Source organism: Musca autumnalis, unplaced genomic scaffold, assembly GCF_047663935.1.
Source record: "Musca autumnalis isolate F117 unplaced genomic scaffold, ASM4766393v1 scaffold_5, whole genome shotgun sequence".
In the NCBI taxonomy this organism is placed as follows: Eukaryota; Metazoa; Arthropoda; class Insecta; order Diptera; family Muscidae; genus Musca; species Musca autumnalis.
The window spans coordinates 69,909,175-69,922,273 of record NW_027412088.1 but is presented as its reverse complement, the minus strand read 5'-3'; the positions used below and the strand labels follow the sequence as shown (position 1 = coordinate 69,922,273).

Below are 13,099 nucleotides of genomic sequence, written 5' to 3'. Positions count from 1 at the left end.
AACAGTATATTTTGTAGTATATTTTATTATGTCATTAATTATTATGCACCTAAAAAGCACTTTCTCGTCCTTTATAAACCATGGCTTGAAAATCGTACATGTGTGCTATAAAAATCTATGCAGGAAAACAGATGCAAAGTTGGTATTGGAAAATGTATCAACGATTACTCTGTTTACATTAGTGCCAAGTCTTTAAAAAGTCTCCTAAAGTTCTCAATATGATGATAAATTAGTCCACTGACTTTGGTTAGATTCGACCTATTTTTGGAAGAATCCAAATATACCAAAACTACAAACAGGATGTTCGCTTTTGCGAGGCATTTGTCTGATTGAGAAGTAGGATATGTAAGAGGATTTGCTTAGTTATTTGATAGGTTAAAAAAGAGGTAGTTTTTAACAGTATATTTTGAATTATGTCATTAATTATTATGCACCTAAAAAGCACTTTCTCGTCCTTCATAAACCATGGCTTGAAAATCGTACATGTGTGCTATAATAATCTATGCAGGAAAACAGATGCAAAGTTGGTATTGGAAAAAATGCAAACGATTACTCTGTTTACATTAGTGCCAAGTCTTCAAAAGTCTCCACAAGTTCTCAATATGATGATAAATTAGTCCACTGACTTTGGTTAGAGTCGACCTATTTTTGGAAGATTCTAAATATACCAAAACTACAAACAGGATGTTCGCATTTAGCGAGGCATTTGTCTGATTGAGAAGTTGGATATATAAGAGGATTTGCTTAGTTATTTGATAGGTTAAAAAAGAGGTAGTTTTTAACAGTATATTTTGAATTATGTCATTAATTATTATGCACCTAAAAAGCACTTTCTCGTCCTTCATAAACCATGGCTTGAAAATCGTACATGTGTGCTATAATAATCTATGCAGGAAAACAGATGCAAAGTTGGTATTGGAAAAAATGCAAACGATTACTCTGTTTACATTCGTGCTAAGTCTTTAAAAAGTCTCCTAAAGTTCTCAATATGATGATAAATTAGTCCACTGACTTTGGTTAGATTCGACCTATTTTTGGAAGAATCTAAATATACCAAAACTACAAACAGGATGTTCGCATTTAGCGAGGCATTTGTCTGATTGAGAACGGAGGATATTTTTTAAAACTACAACTTTATCACGTTAAGTTAAAAATATGTATTTGTGTGTATTGGAAAACTGGAACATGATGGTCTCTTTTGCAAGGGCACTCTGAGTCACATTGATAACCACAAGTGGAACAATTTGTAACCTTGCTATATAAAATGGTATTTTAAAATGTAATACTCTTTATGAATGTTTATTACAGAGTAATTTTAAAATATTGACAAGCAGCTATATTTTTGAAATGTTCAGATAGTAGAATCCACAAGGCTTTTGATGAGAGAGATCGTCGTATGTCAACAATCAGCTTATGTGATCAGCTGCAGCATATACAAGTATCATTCTTCCTATTACTTGTTTATCACGTATCTGGTTACTGTCATTTAAGATACGTGTTATACACTCTTAGAAGCACTTCAGGGCATTTATTTTTGTTTATTTGAGAGGGACATGCTCTACCAAATTATAAATAATTTTAAAACCAAAATATCTAATATTATGGTCAATTTTCTAAATTAATTTTCTCTATGTTCTTCTTTTTTCAGAATCTACAACAATCTCATCAGACATCATTAATAGCATCGTCATCTTCATCGTCCCCCGCATCAACTTTGGTCTCAAATCAGGGTCGTCTGCCAAGCAGTACAACCATATCCCCATCAATATCCTCATCGTCATCATTATCACCTCCCGCAAATGTAGCAGCAGCAGCAGCATTGGCCACGTCAACGACCTCTTCGGTGTCGTCAACGGCCAACGCTGCAGTTGGCAATGTACAAACAACACTGTTGCCCTCAACAGCCACAGATGCAAGTGGCAACCCATTGCCTCCACAAGGGGCAGAAATTAAAATACCCGCCGTTGGTGCAACACCAGTGGCGGTATCCACAAAATTGCCAGCCGCCGTGCAACAATTAACACAGCAAGGTAAGAATCCTGCAAGAGTTTATTTTTTATTTTTTTATTATTTACAAGTTTTAGTTTTAGTTTCAATTTTGTTTTTTTTTTTTCGACAAAATTTATTTCATTTGAAAATTTAAACCTAACAAAAAAGAAACTTTGCTTTGTAATCTATTCCTTTAAAATAAAAGCTAAAACAAAACCGTCTCCACTAAAACACAGTAACAGAAAAGCACATTTTCCACATACTTCCTCCCCTTCTTTCAAAAGAAAAAAAAACTCAAAATTTCATGTTGTTTTTCCCCATTTGTTAAATTTATCATAAACACTTTGCTGATCAGCTCTTCTTTTTCCATTTCTGTTTTCATCATATCATTTTGCTTTCCTCTTTTTTCCATCATATCCCAAATTGTTTTTATTTTCAAATTCTTTTCTCTTAATTCATTCACTGTTTTACAAGTATCATTGTTGTTGTTGTCTATAAAAAATCACATCACCAACTAAAATTTATTTAGGTCACATTCCGGGTAGACCTTTAGGCGGTCGTCACGGGATGGTATTTGGTCAAATACCCGCTCCACCTGCTGTAGGAAATTCTACTGTACCTTTGGTGCCAGGTGCTTATCATTTATAATCCTCTTCTTCTTAAATAAAAAAGCATTTAAAAATATTTTTTTGTTATTATTTGATTTGACTGACATACATATATTTTTAATTTTTTCTAGCTTTGTTTGTTGGTTGTATCATCATCGATCAACAACATTTCCATATGATTTCCAATTCATCATGAGCATCCCTTATTAATTGTTATTGAATAGGCATTCCTTTTTTTTTTGTTTTCATTCGTCTTTAGTTTGTGTGTGTATTTGTGCCCAGCTAACCCTATCTATTCTCAATAGAAATTGGCTTGATTTTTTTAAGTAGAATATTTGGCTTTTTTATTTCTTGTTTATATTTTAAGTTTTGTGTATTAAACGTATGTATTTATTTGTATGGCTTATTTTGTATGTTATCATTTGAGATGTAATTGCAGAGTAATTTTTTTGGAGAGACACTTTTGGTCTATGTTCTTAATTACAATAAAATCCCAAATATAAAAAGGAAGAAAAGTCTACACTTAGGCAGAGGCGACCATGTAATTCCACCACTACTGCTATACTCTCCTTGGCATAAGCTTTACGCTGATCAAAATTCCTTTATAAGCGGTTTTTAGCCTTTGAAATTGCCAAGAATAAATAAAATATAAAATTCTTAATGGGTCTAAAATATTTTTTCAAAAATTCCCTAAAATTTGACATGAAGTGATAGAAGGAAATTCGTCGATTTTGTGTGAACCATATTATCACGAGTTATTGGAATTTTTAATGGTTCTTTTTGCTATCCGATATTACGAAACCTGAAATATTAAAATGTTCTTAGAAACAATTGTATTTGGGTTACAGTTCTGTAGAACTACACGATTTGTTTGGGAACCGCTTTTTACGCCAATATTTTTAATTAGTTCTTTTTCAATAGAATATAACTAAAAAGTTACACGGGGATCCACTATTCTAATGGTAGAAAAATTTAGAGGAGCTCTCGAATTATCAAAAAAGTCTTAATATTGGTCCACGTTCTGAGTTTATAAATAAAAAAATTGTAGCACTGCAAAATAAAAGATCTCCATTTGATAAACATCTTCTCCAATTTTCATAGCTCTATCTTCATCCTTCATCAACGAACGGATTTCAAAACAACGAACGGATTGTTTTCGATGTCTTCAAGGATGTCTCAAAAATCAGTTGTTTTGACAATTTGGTTGCAGTTGTTCAGTGTTTTTATACCCTCAGCATTTATGCTAACGAGGGTATATACACTTTCATACGGGCAAAATGTGTCTCATCGAAATAATGGTTTTAGACCCCAAGTATGTTTGGACGAAATGTGTTTCAGACAATTTGGAGTCGATTGAGCAATGTCCGTCCGTCTGTCTGTCTGAACGGATTAACCGATTCGGTTAAAATTTTGGCTTTCGTAATATTTTGCCCAAACTTAGTTTAAGTTCGAAGATGGGCTATACAAAGTTCGAAAATGTTCGGAAAATTTGTGCGCACGATAACTCTTGAAGGGAATAACCGATTTGGTCCATACTTTGCCCATCGTAAAATGTGTACCAGACTTAGATAATATTTCAATATAGAAACAATCGGCCCACTCCTTCAAGTACCTCCCACACAAAATTTTGGAAAAGTTCAGTTTAGGGCCATCTCTCGAATCTCTCTGATTTTTGTTTTAGCAACTTGTATTCACTATCCTCCGGTACAAGTTTCATTAGGGGCAAGTCCATACTTCCTGAGCAAATAACCTGAAAGTTGCAAAAAAAACCCCTATGACACCGTGTGAGTTGGTTGGAGCGCAATATAACTCTAGAACGGATCTGCCGATTCGGTCCACAATTTGGCCTTAGTAATATTTTGTCCAAACATAGTTTAAGTTTGAAGATAAGCCATATCGGTCCACTCCTTCAGGTACCTCCCCCACAAAAGTTCAAAAATGTTCGGAAAATTTGTTGATACGGTAACTTTTGAAGGGAGTGGCCGAATTGGTCCAAACTTTACTCATCCTAATATATCTACTAGATATAGATCAGGTTCAAATATGGACTATATTTGTTCACTCCATCCGATACCTCCCACACAAAATTTCGGATAAGTTCACTTTAAGACCTGCTATCGAATCACTTTGATTTTTGTTGAAGCAACTTGCATTCGCTGCCTCAATTACAATGGTAAACGTTTTTTCAGGGGCAAGTCCATACTTCTTGAGCAAACATCCCGAAGGGTATAAAAACACCCTATGGTACCATATGTAGTGGCTGGAGATCCACTTCCATAATGGTCAATGTAGATCCATTCCTTTTAGTATCTCCTCCGCAAAACTTTCGATCTCTAATCCTAATGAACATTTTTGTCGGTTCCCAAAATTTTTAAAAACCCCTAAATACATACGTTTTTTGGGAATAATTGTTTCAATATATACATGCTGAGCCGACTGATACTTTTTTACTTGTTTTTTCTAAACTCTACACCATTTTCAGATGTAATTCGATTCATTTTATTTGTAATTCATAACATTTTATTTGTAATTCGATTATTCCATTTGTAATTCGAAACAATCCAATTGTTATCGAAAATTTCATGGAATTACTCCGTTTGTAATTCGATTTATTCCATTTGTTATTCGAAATATTCCATTTGAAATTCGAATTATTCTATTTGTAATTCGAAATATACATACTTTGATCATTCAGCACCTAAAAAGCACTTTCTTGCTCCTAATATACCACGGCTTGGAAATCGTACATGTGTGCTAGAGAAATTAGTTTTATTCTTACAAATAAGACTTGATCAATTGCAAAAGTTTTACCTTCCATTATAAGGTAAAGACTGTTACATTGATTACAAGCAAAATATTGTAATTATGTTTAGGGAAATTTGTTCTAGTTTGCACCTAAAAAGCACTTTCTTGTCCTTCATAAATCATGGCTTGAAAATCGTACATGTGTGCTATATTAATTCCAACAAGAAAACAGATGCAAAGTTGGTATTGGAAAAAATACAAACGATTACTCTGTTTACATTTGTGATCAGTCTTTAAAAAGTCTCCTAAAGTTCTCAATATGACGATAAATTAGTCCACTGACTTTGGTTAGATTCAACCTATTTTTGGAAGATTCTAAATATGCCAAAACTAAAAACAGGATGGTCGCATTTAGCGAGGCATTTGTCTGATTGAGCATGAAGGGAGTTTTTATTAGAATGTGTTACAATTACATATATCCTAAAAACATTTTCAAACTGATATTCTATTTTGCAAGGGCACTCTGTGTCACATTGATAACCACAAGTGGAACAATTTGTAACCTTGCAATAGCAAATTGTATTTTGAAATTGAAAGCCCTTTTGTAGTTGCTGTTAATTGCAGAGCCATTTCAAGATATTGACATTCAAAATTTTGTTAGAATATTGATGTACATATTTATATTTGCACCTAAAAAGCACTTTCTTGTCCTTTTAATAACCATGGCTTGAAAATCGTACATGTGTGCTACATAAAGAATTTTCAAACAGATGCAAAGTTTCTACTGCAACTCCAGGTATCAACGATTACTCTGTTTACATTTGTGATAAGTCTTGAAAAAGTTTCCAAAGTTCTCAATATGATGATGAAATAGTCAACTGACTTTGGTTAGATTCGACCTATTTTTGGAAGAGTCTTAATATGCCAAAACTAAAAACAGGATGGTCGCATTTAGCGAGGCATTTGTCTGATTGAGAATGGAAGATGTTTTTTAAAACTACAGTTTTATCACGTGAAGGTAAAAAACTCGTAGGTATTTGTGTTTATTAGAAAACTGAAACTTGATGTACTCTTCTGCAAGGGCACTCTGTGTCACATTGATAACCACAAGTGGAACAATTTGTAACCTTGCTATAACAAATTATATTTTAAAATAGAGAACTTTGTGCAATTTTCCATACCAGAGTTATTTTAAAATAAAGACATGAAAACTTAGCATTCGTAATATTCTATTAGATTAATATTTGCACCTAAAAAGCACTTTCTTGTCCTTTTAATAACCATGGCTTGAAAATCGTACATGTGTGCTATATAAAGAATTTTCAAACAGATGCAAAGTTTGTACTGCAACTCCAGGTATCAACGATTACTCTGTTTACATATGTGATAAGCCTTTAAAAAGTCTCCAAAAGTTCTCAATATGATGATAAATTAGTCCACTGACTTTGGTTAGATTCAACCTATTTTTGGAAGATTCTTAATATACCAAAACTACAAACAGGATGTTCGCTTTTGCGAGGCATTTGTCTGATTGAGAATATTGGTAGATTTATAAGAGTGTCTGATCTTAAGGAATTAAATTTGTAATTTACACTGATGGGCCTGTTGGCTTTGAATTACAAGTTAAATAAATTGAATTGAATTAAATAAGTGTATGAAATTTGGTAAATAGAAACTTGATGTTGATCTGTTCTGCAAGGGCACTCTGTGTCACATTGATACCTACAAGTGGAACAATTTGTAACCTTGCTATAAAAAATTATAAATTAATAGTGAATACTCTTTGTAATATTGTTACTTACAGTGATGCTTTAAGTTATAAACATTTAAATTCGAAATTCTTAATATCTTAATAGATTTTACATTTGCACCTAAAAAGCACTTTCTTGTCCTTTTATACACAGACTTTGGTTAGATTCAACCGATTTTTGGATGAATCTTAATATACCAACATGCAATAAGGATGTTCGCATTTGCGAGGCATTCATCCGATTGAAAGAAAAGTGGCAAAGTTTTAGAAAATAATTGATAACTACCTGTAGAAAGAGTTTATTTTCTTTATATGTATGTTTTACTCTTAGTTCATATTTATCTCTGAAAGGGCACTGTGTGCCACCTTGATATACCACAAGTGAAACAATTTGTAACTTTGCTATACAAATTTTGTATTTTAAATATAAAAATTCGTTGTCTCTTTAAGGACTTCTTTTGAAAAAAAAATAAACAATAAAACGTTATCTGACGTTGAGGCTCTTTAAAACAGCTGCCGCCTTTTTATATCCTTGAATTGTATTTTGCATGGTTATTTTTAGTTACAAAAAAAAAAACTACTCTGCTTACACTTTTTATTTTAAGAACTACAATAAAATCTAATATTTTTCATTAATTTCCCCATGGCATGCAAATCGATATTTTTTGTTTATAATTTATCAAATGCATGCTCTAAGTGTAATTGTACTAGTTTTTACAATAAAAAAAATATTTAAAACAATGAAATTTTGTTCTAATTGAAACTTTTTATTTTTCTCTTAAGGTGGCACACCACTTATTCCCTGCAGCACAGCCCAAGGTACCACAGCATTGCGTCGTAATGGCGGCAATGGTGTGGCCTCCTCCTCAACATCAAATACTCCTCCGCCATTGTATTCACCCTCGCCCAGTAATGCCTCCTTAACGCCAGGCACTACAAGTGCAGCAAATGCCGCGGCCGTTGCGGCTGCTGCTGCAGCAGCTGCTTCCAATTCAGCTGCCACGACGCCGAACAGCAATCAAGAGTTTTCCTTTAAGGCCAAACAAGAGGTTGATGTTATGCGTCGCATTATGGAACTACAGCGAGAGGGATTATGGACTGAAAAACGTTTACCCAAACAATTGGAACCACCACGGCCAAAGGCCCATTGGGACTATTTGCTTGAGGAAATGGTTTGGTTGGCAGCCGATTTTGCCCAAGAACGTAAATGGAAAAAGGCAGCTGCTAAAAAATGTGCCAAAATGGTACAGAAATATTTCCAAGATAAGGCCAATGCGGCCCAGAAGGCTGAAAAGGCCCAAGAAGCTCATCTAAGGCGAGTGGCTGCCTTTATAGCCAAGGAGGTGAAAATGTTTTGGGGTAATGTTGAGAAATTGGTGGAATATAAACATCAAACAAAATTGGAAGAAAAACGGAAAAAGGCATTGGATCAACATCTCTCCTTTATTGTGGATCAAACAGAGAAATTCTCACAGCAATTGGCAGAGGGCATGAACAAGACTCTAAAAGATACAACCTCCGCAAATCCCAGTATAAATTCCAGTCGGATATCATCACCTAAACGGGATGGCACAGATGGTGAGTAATTTCGCCAAAGAAACAAATCCTAAACACTTTCAAATGATGCTAACTTGTCACTGATTCCCAAAACTTATGCTCTATTTTTGAGAAAGTTTTAAAGGGAAATTCCAAAGGATGTTCGCTTAAGCGACGCATTTGTCTGATGTTCAATTCATTAACAACAATTTGAAAATTTGCAAAATTTTGTTAAGAGTTTAAAATCCTTTTGTTTTCTTTTTACAGATGAATTTCGTCCAGAATCTGCCTCTGAAGATGATGAAGAAACAATTGCCAAGGCCGAGGAAGAAGAAAATGCTGATGTCGATGCCGAAGTGGCTGCATTGGAAAAAGAATCTCAAATGGATTTAGATGATTTTCTTAAAGATTTGCCCAAAGGTTATCTTGAGAATCGTGATAAAATTGTCTTGGATGAAGACAATACCAGTAATACAGCCACAACATCTTCATCCGCATCTAAACAGCGTAAAACAAGAAAACAAAAACAAACGGCCAACAAGAATGACGAAGAAGACAGCGACGATGGTGAGTTTGAGGCCAATGAAAGTAGTGAAGATGATGAAAATACCATAAGAAAACAAGAGGAGGAGGAAGAAATGGATGTTGATCATCAGAAGGAATTGGATGAACTGGAGGCTGATAATGATTTAACAGTGGAAGAATTAATAGCCAAATATAAATCCGGTAAAATTGATGAAACCACAAGTAGCAGTTCAAGTAAAACAAGGTCATCAAGTAAATCCAAACCGGCTGGCAAAGGAGCCGAAATGCAAGTCGACAAAGAACAAGAAGAAGAAGAAATGGATGAAGAAACCATTTCAAAAGCCATGAGAGATTCTGATGATGATTCAACAGATGCCGAAGAAGATGAAGGATCAGCCGATGAAGATGATGAAGACGACGACGACGATGAGGAAGAGGATGAGGAAGAAAGTGAAAACGAAATTAGTGAGACAGAAGAAAATAGCGAAGATGCTGGTCTCAAAGATCTCCTCGAAGACTCAACAAATGCCAATAGCAGTAAAGATGATATGATTAAAGATGCTGCAGCATTGGCTGAATCCTTACAACCTAAAGGCAATACTTTGTCCTCGACCAATGTCGTGACACCAGTACCATTCCTCTTAAAACATTCGCTACGTGAATATCAACACATTGGCCTAGATTGGTTGGTAACAATGAATGAACGTAAACTTAATGGTATTTTGGCTGATGAAATGGGTTTGGGTAAAACTATACAAACCATTGCACTGCTGGCCCACTTAGCCTGTGTTAAGGGCAACTGGGGACCCCATTTAATTGTTGTACCCTCATCTGTGATGCTGAATTGGGAAATGGAATTTAAAAAATGGTGTCCTGGCTTTAAAATACTCACCTACTATGGTACACAAAAAGAACGGAAACTGAAACGTGTCGGTTGGACCAAACCCAATGCTTTTCATGTGTGTATTACCTCCTATAAATTGGTGGTACAAGATCAACAAAGTTTTCGTCGTAAAAAATGGAAATATTTAATTCTGGATGAGGCTCAAAATATTAAGAATTTCAAATCACAACGTTGGCAATTGTTGTTGAATTTCTCTACGGAGAGGTGAGTTCATTTTTTATTGTTTAATATATATGTACGTATGTGTATATACATATGTTTGTTTATGATAGATAATTGGTATTAATTTTGTAAGACAGTTCGTCTTCGGACGGCTCAGTCAAATTATATACAACGTATTTAAATAATAACTTAAAAACATGATTTTAACCTTAACGCCAATTAGAAACAAATTGCTGTGGAAATACCGCGACCCAAAAGCAAAAAGGAACAAGGCAACTTTTAAGAACAGAAAAACATTTTTGTCAGATAAGTTATTCCATAATGAGAAATGGCAGTGATTTGACATCTGAAATTGAGTAGGTAAATGTTAGGATGTAACTACATATATGTATTTGAAAACAAAGACTGTCAATGCCAACGATTTGATAATAACACTGGTCAACAAAATTAAAAAAGTTGAATGTTTCATCCGAACTTTTTTGTGTTTATTACTGAAATCGGCGAGTTATTTTCGAATCCGGGCGCGTTTTCCATCAGTTCTTGTTTTTGAGATATAGCTCAAAATCGTTTTTTAAGATTTTTACTAGAATTTCGCTATTCTCGGATAGAAATAAATAGTTTTTGTGGGGGTTTCGGTACGATGCAATTCTTATGCATTTTGTAATTTACACTGATGGGCCGGTTGGCTTTGAATTACAAGTTAAATTAAATTGAATTGAATTGAATATATCAAGGAGATTCGATACAAACAATTTTTGCAATAATTATGGCGAATATATATCAAAACAAGTAAGAACGGCTTTAAGTTCGGCCGGGCCGAACTTGTTATACTCTCCACCACACGTTGTATTGAAGTAAAATGGAATAATTTGTTTCCTTTCGTGTATGAAGAAGACTTAATACTAAATTTCAGCAATTTCGGTAAAACAATGTGAGGCACCATTCTATGGGGGCTATTTCAAAACGTCGATCTATACCGACAAATTTCTTACGGAAAGTTTTTAGGCTCAAAGAAGACTAAATACCAAATTTCATATATTTCGGTAAGATAATGTGGCTAAAACTTAAAAAATACCGAAAATCAAGAAGTACGCTTCTATGGGGATATAGGAAGACGTGGACCTATACTGATAATACTCTTCTGGAATATTTTATAACTCTTGGAAGACGAAATAACGAATTTCAGCCATTTCGGTTGGATATCGACGTCGCAATCTTCAGTATTACGAAAACCGGGAGGTACCGTTCTATGGGGGCTATATCGAAACGTGGACATATACCGACGAATTTAAGTCAGAAATGGGGCAATATGAAAGCGTGGACCTGTACAGACATATTTCTGGCGAACAGTTTTATATCACATTGAAGACTAAATACCAAATTTCAGCCATTTTGGTGGAATATTGAAGACGCAAGCTTCAAAATACGAAAAATCGGGAGGTACCATTCCATGGGGGCTATATAAAGGCGTGAACCTATACCGACAAATTTAAAGAGCAAGTTTGAGTACGCCCAACGAAGTCTAAATACCAAATTTCAGCCATTTCGGTGGAATATTGAGGCCACAACGTTCAAAATACCGAAAATCGGGAGGCACCGTTCTATGGGGGCTATATGAAGGCATGGACCGATACCGACAAAGTTCTGGGGGAAAGTTTTATACCACCAACGTAGACTAAGTACCAAATTTCAGCCATTTCGGTGTGATAATGAAGCGAAAACCTTCAAAATACCGAAAGTCGGGAGGTACCGTTCTATGGGGGCTATATGAAGGTGTGGACCGATACCGACAAAATCCTGGGGAAAAGTTTTATACCTCAAAAGAAGACTACGTACCAAATTTCAGTCATTTTAATAGGATAATGAAGTTAAAACCTTAAAATACCGAAAATCGGGAGGTACCGTTCTATGTGGGCTATATGAAGGTGTGGACCGATACCGACAAAATCCTGGGGAAAAGTTTTATACCTCAAAAGAAGACTACGTACAAATTTTCAGCCATTTTAGTAGGATAATGAAGCTAAAACCTTAAAAATACCGAAAATTGGGAGGTGCCGTTCTATGGGGGCTATATCAAAACGTGGACCGATATATCCCATTTTCAATACCAACCATCCTGCAAGTAATAAAAACTTCTGTACCAAATTTTGACTCTCTGTCTTTAAAATTGCGAGCTGTATCTTGATTTCAACAGACAGACAGACGGACTGACGGACGGACAGACGGACATGGTCAAATCGACATAGAATTTTATGCTGATCAATAATATATATACTTTATGGGGTCTCCGACGAATATTTCGATGTGTTACAAACGGAATGACAAATTTAATTATACCCTCCATATGGTGGAGGATACAAAAATATAGAAGACATACTGTATACCTGACTATGTATTAGACGCCCTAAGCATATCCGATATGCAATATTAAGATTGTACGACTTCCCGTAATGACGTAATTATTGCTTAAAGTACTCAAAATACGCAATTTTTACAAGGTCCGTTCGTCATCTATATAATTTGATATATTTATTCACCATAATTATTGCAGAAACTGTTTGTACCGAGCGTACAACACAGAGAATATATGTTTGTATCCAAGAAAGAATAACAACATTTTTGGTAAAAATCGTAAAAAAGGAAAACTCGCCGATTTCAGCTACAAACACAACAAAATTCGGATGAAACAAAACTCGTGTTGACCAGTGTAATTAACGAGTAAAAACAATGACAAGAACCTCAAGGTAACTATTCCCCACCCAAAAACCTCTTAAAGACACATGAGACTTTCTCATATCGAAGAGTGCAGATCCATTGGGTTTTTAGCTCAGCGAATTGGAATCTCATTCTTATCGCCAAGTTCAAGCTGCGTATTGAACA

At 34.8% G+C, this 13,099-nt stretch overlaps 1 protein-coding gene, 5 non-coding genes and 6 pseudogenes across 7 annotated transcripts in view; all 12 read left to right on the top strand.

Annotated features, from left to right (window-relative positions):
- dom (domino helicase) overlaps positions 1-13,099 on the top strand; it is a 77,492-nt gene that overhangs the window by 11,096 nt on the left and 53,297 nt on the right. For both annotated transcript variants that reach the window (XM_073955203.1, XM_073955204.1), the window contains exons 4-6: positions 1,649-2,030; positions 7,876-8,670; positions 8,896-10,261. In XM_073955203.1, the coding sequence (XP_073811304.1) occupies positions 1,649-2,030; positions 7,876-8,670; positions 8,896-10,261 (2,543 nt within the window). The remainder of the gene's footprint in view (positions 1-1,648; positions 2,031-7,875; positions 8,671-8,895; positions 10,262-13,099) is intronic.
- Positions 213-336, top strand: LOC141387837 (small nucleolar RNA Me28S-Am2589; annotated as a pseudogene).
- On the top strand, positions 597-721 carry LOC141387842 (small nucleolar RNA Me28S-Am2589; annotated as a pseudogene).
- Positions 983-1,107, top strand: LOC141387840 (small nucleolar RNA Me28S-Am2589; annotated as a pseudogene).
- Positions 1,200-1,327, top strand: LOC141387855 (small nucleolar RNA psi18S-841/snoR66). The gene has a single exon (XR_012408671.1). It is a non-coding gene; the product is annotated as a small nucleolar RNA psi18S-841/snoR66 (small nucleolar RNA).
- Positions 5,656-5,780, top strand: LOC141387845 (small nucleolar RNA Me28S-Am2589; annotated as a pseudogene).
- LOC141387852 (small nucleolar RNA psi18S-841/snoR66) lies at positions 5,854-5,985 on the top strand. The gene has a single exon (XR_012408668.1). It is a non-coding gene; the product is annotated as a small nucleolar RNA psi18S-841/snoR66 (small nucleolar RNA).
- LOC141387846 (small nucleolar RNA Me28S-Am2589) lies at positions 6,196-6,320 on the top strand (annotated as a pseudogene).
- Positions 6,418-6,509, top strand: LOC141387848 (small nucleolar RNA psi18S-841/snoR66). Its single transcript, XR_012408664.1, has one exon. It is a non-coding gene; the product is annotated as a small nucleolar RNA psi18S-841/snoR66 (small nucleolar RNA).
- On the top strand, positions 6,757-6,880 carry LOC141387834 (small nucleolar RNA Me28S-Am2589; annotated as a pseudogene).
- On the top strand, positions 7,036-7,171 carry LOC141387851 (small nucleolar RNA psi18S-841/snoR66). The gene has a single exon (XR_012408667.1). It is a non-coding gene; the product is annotated as a small nucleolar RNA psi18S-841/snoR66 (small nucleolar RNA).
- LOC141387833 (small nucleolar RNA Me28S-Am2589) lies at positions 8,707-8,823 on the top strand. Its single transcript, XR_012408662.1, has one exon. It is a non-coding gene; the product is annotated as a small nucleolar RNA Me28S-Am2589 (small nucleolar RNA).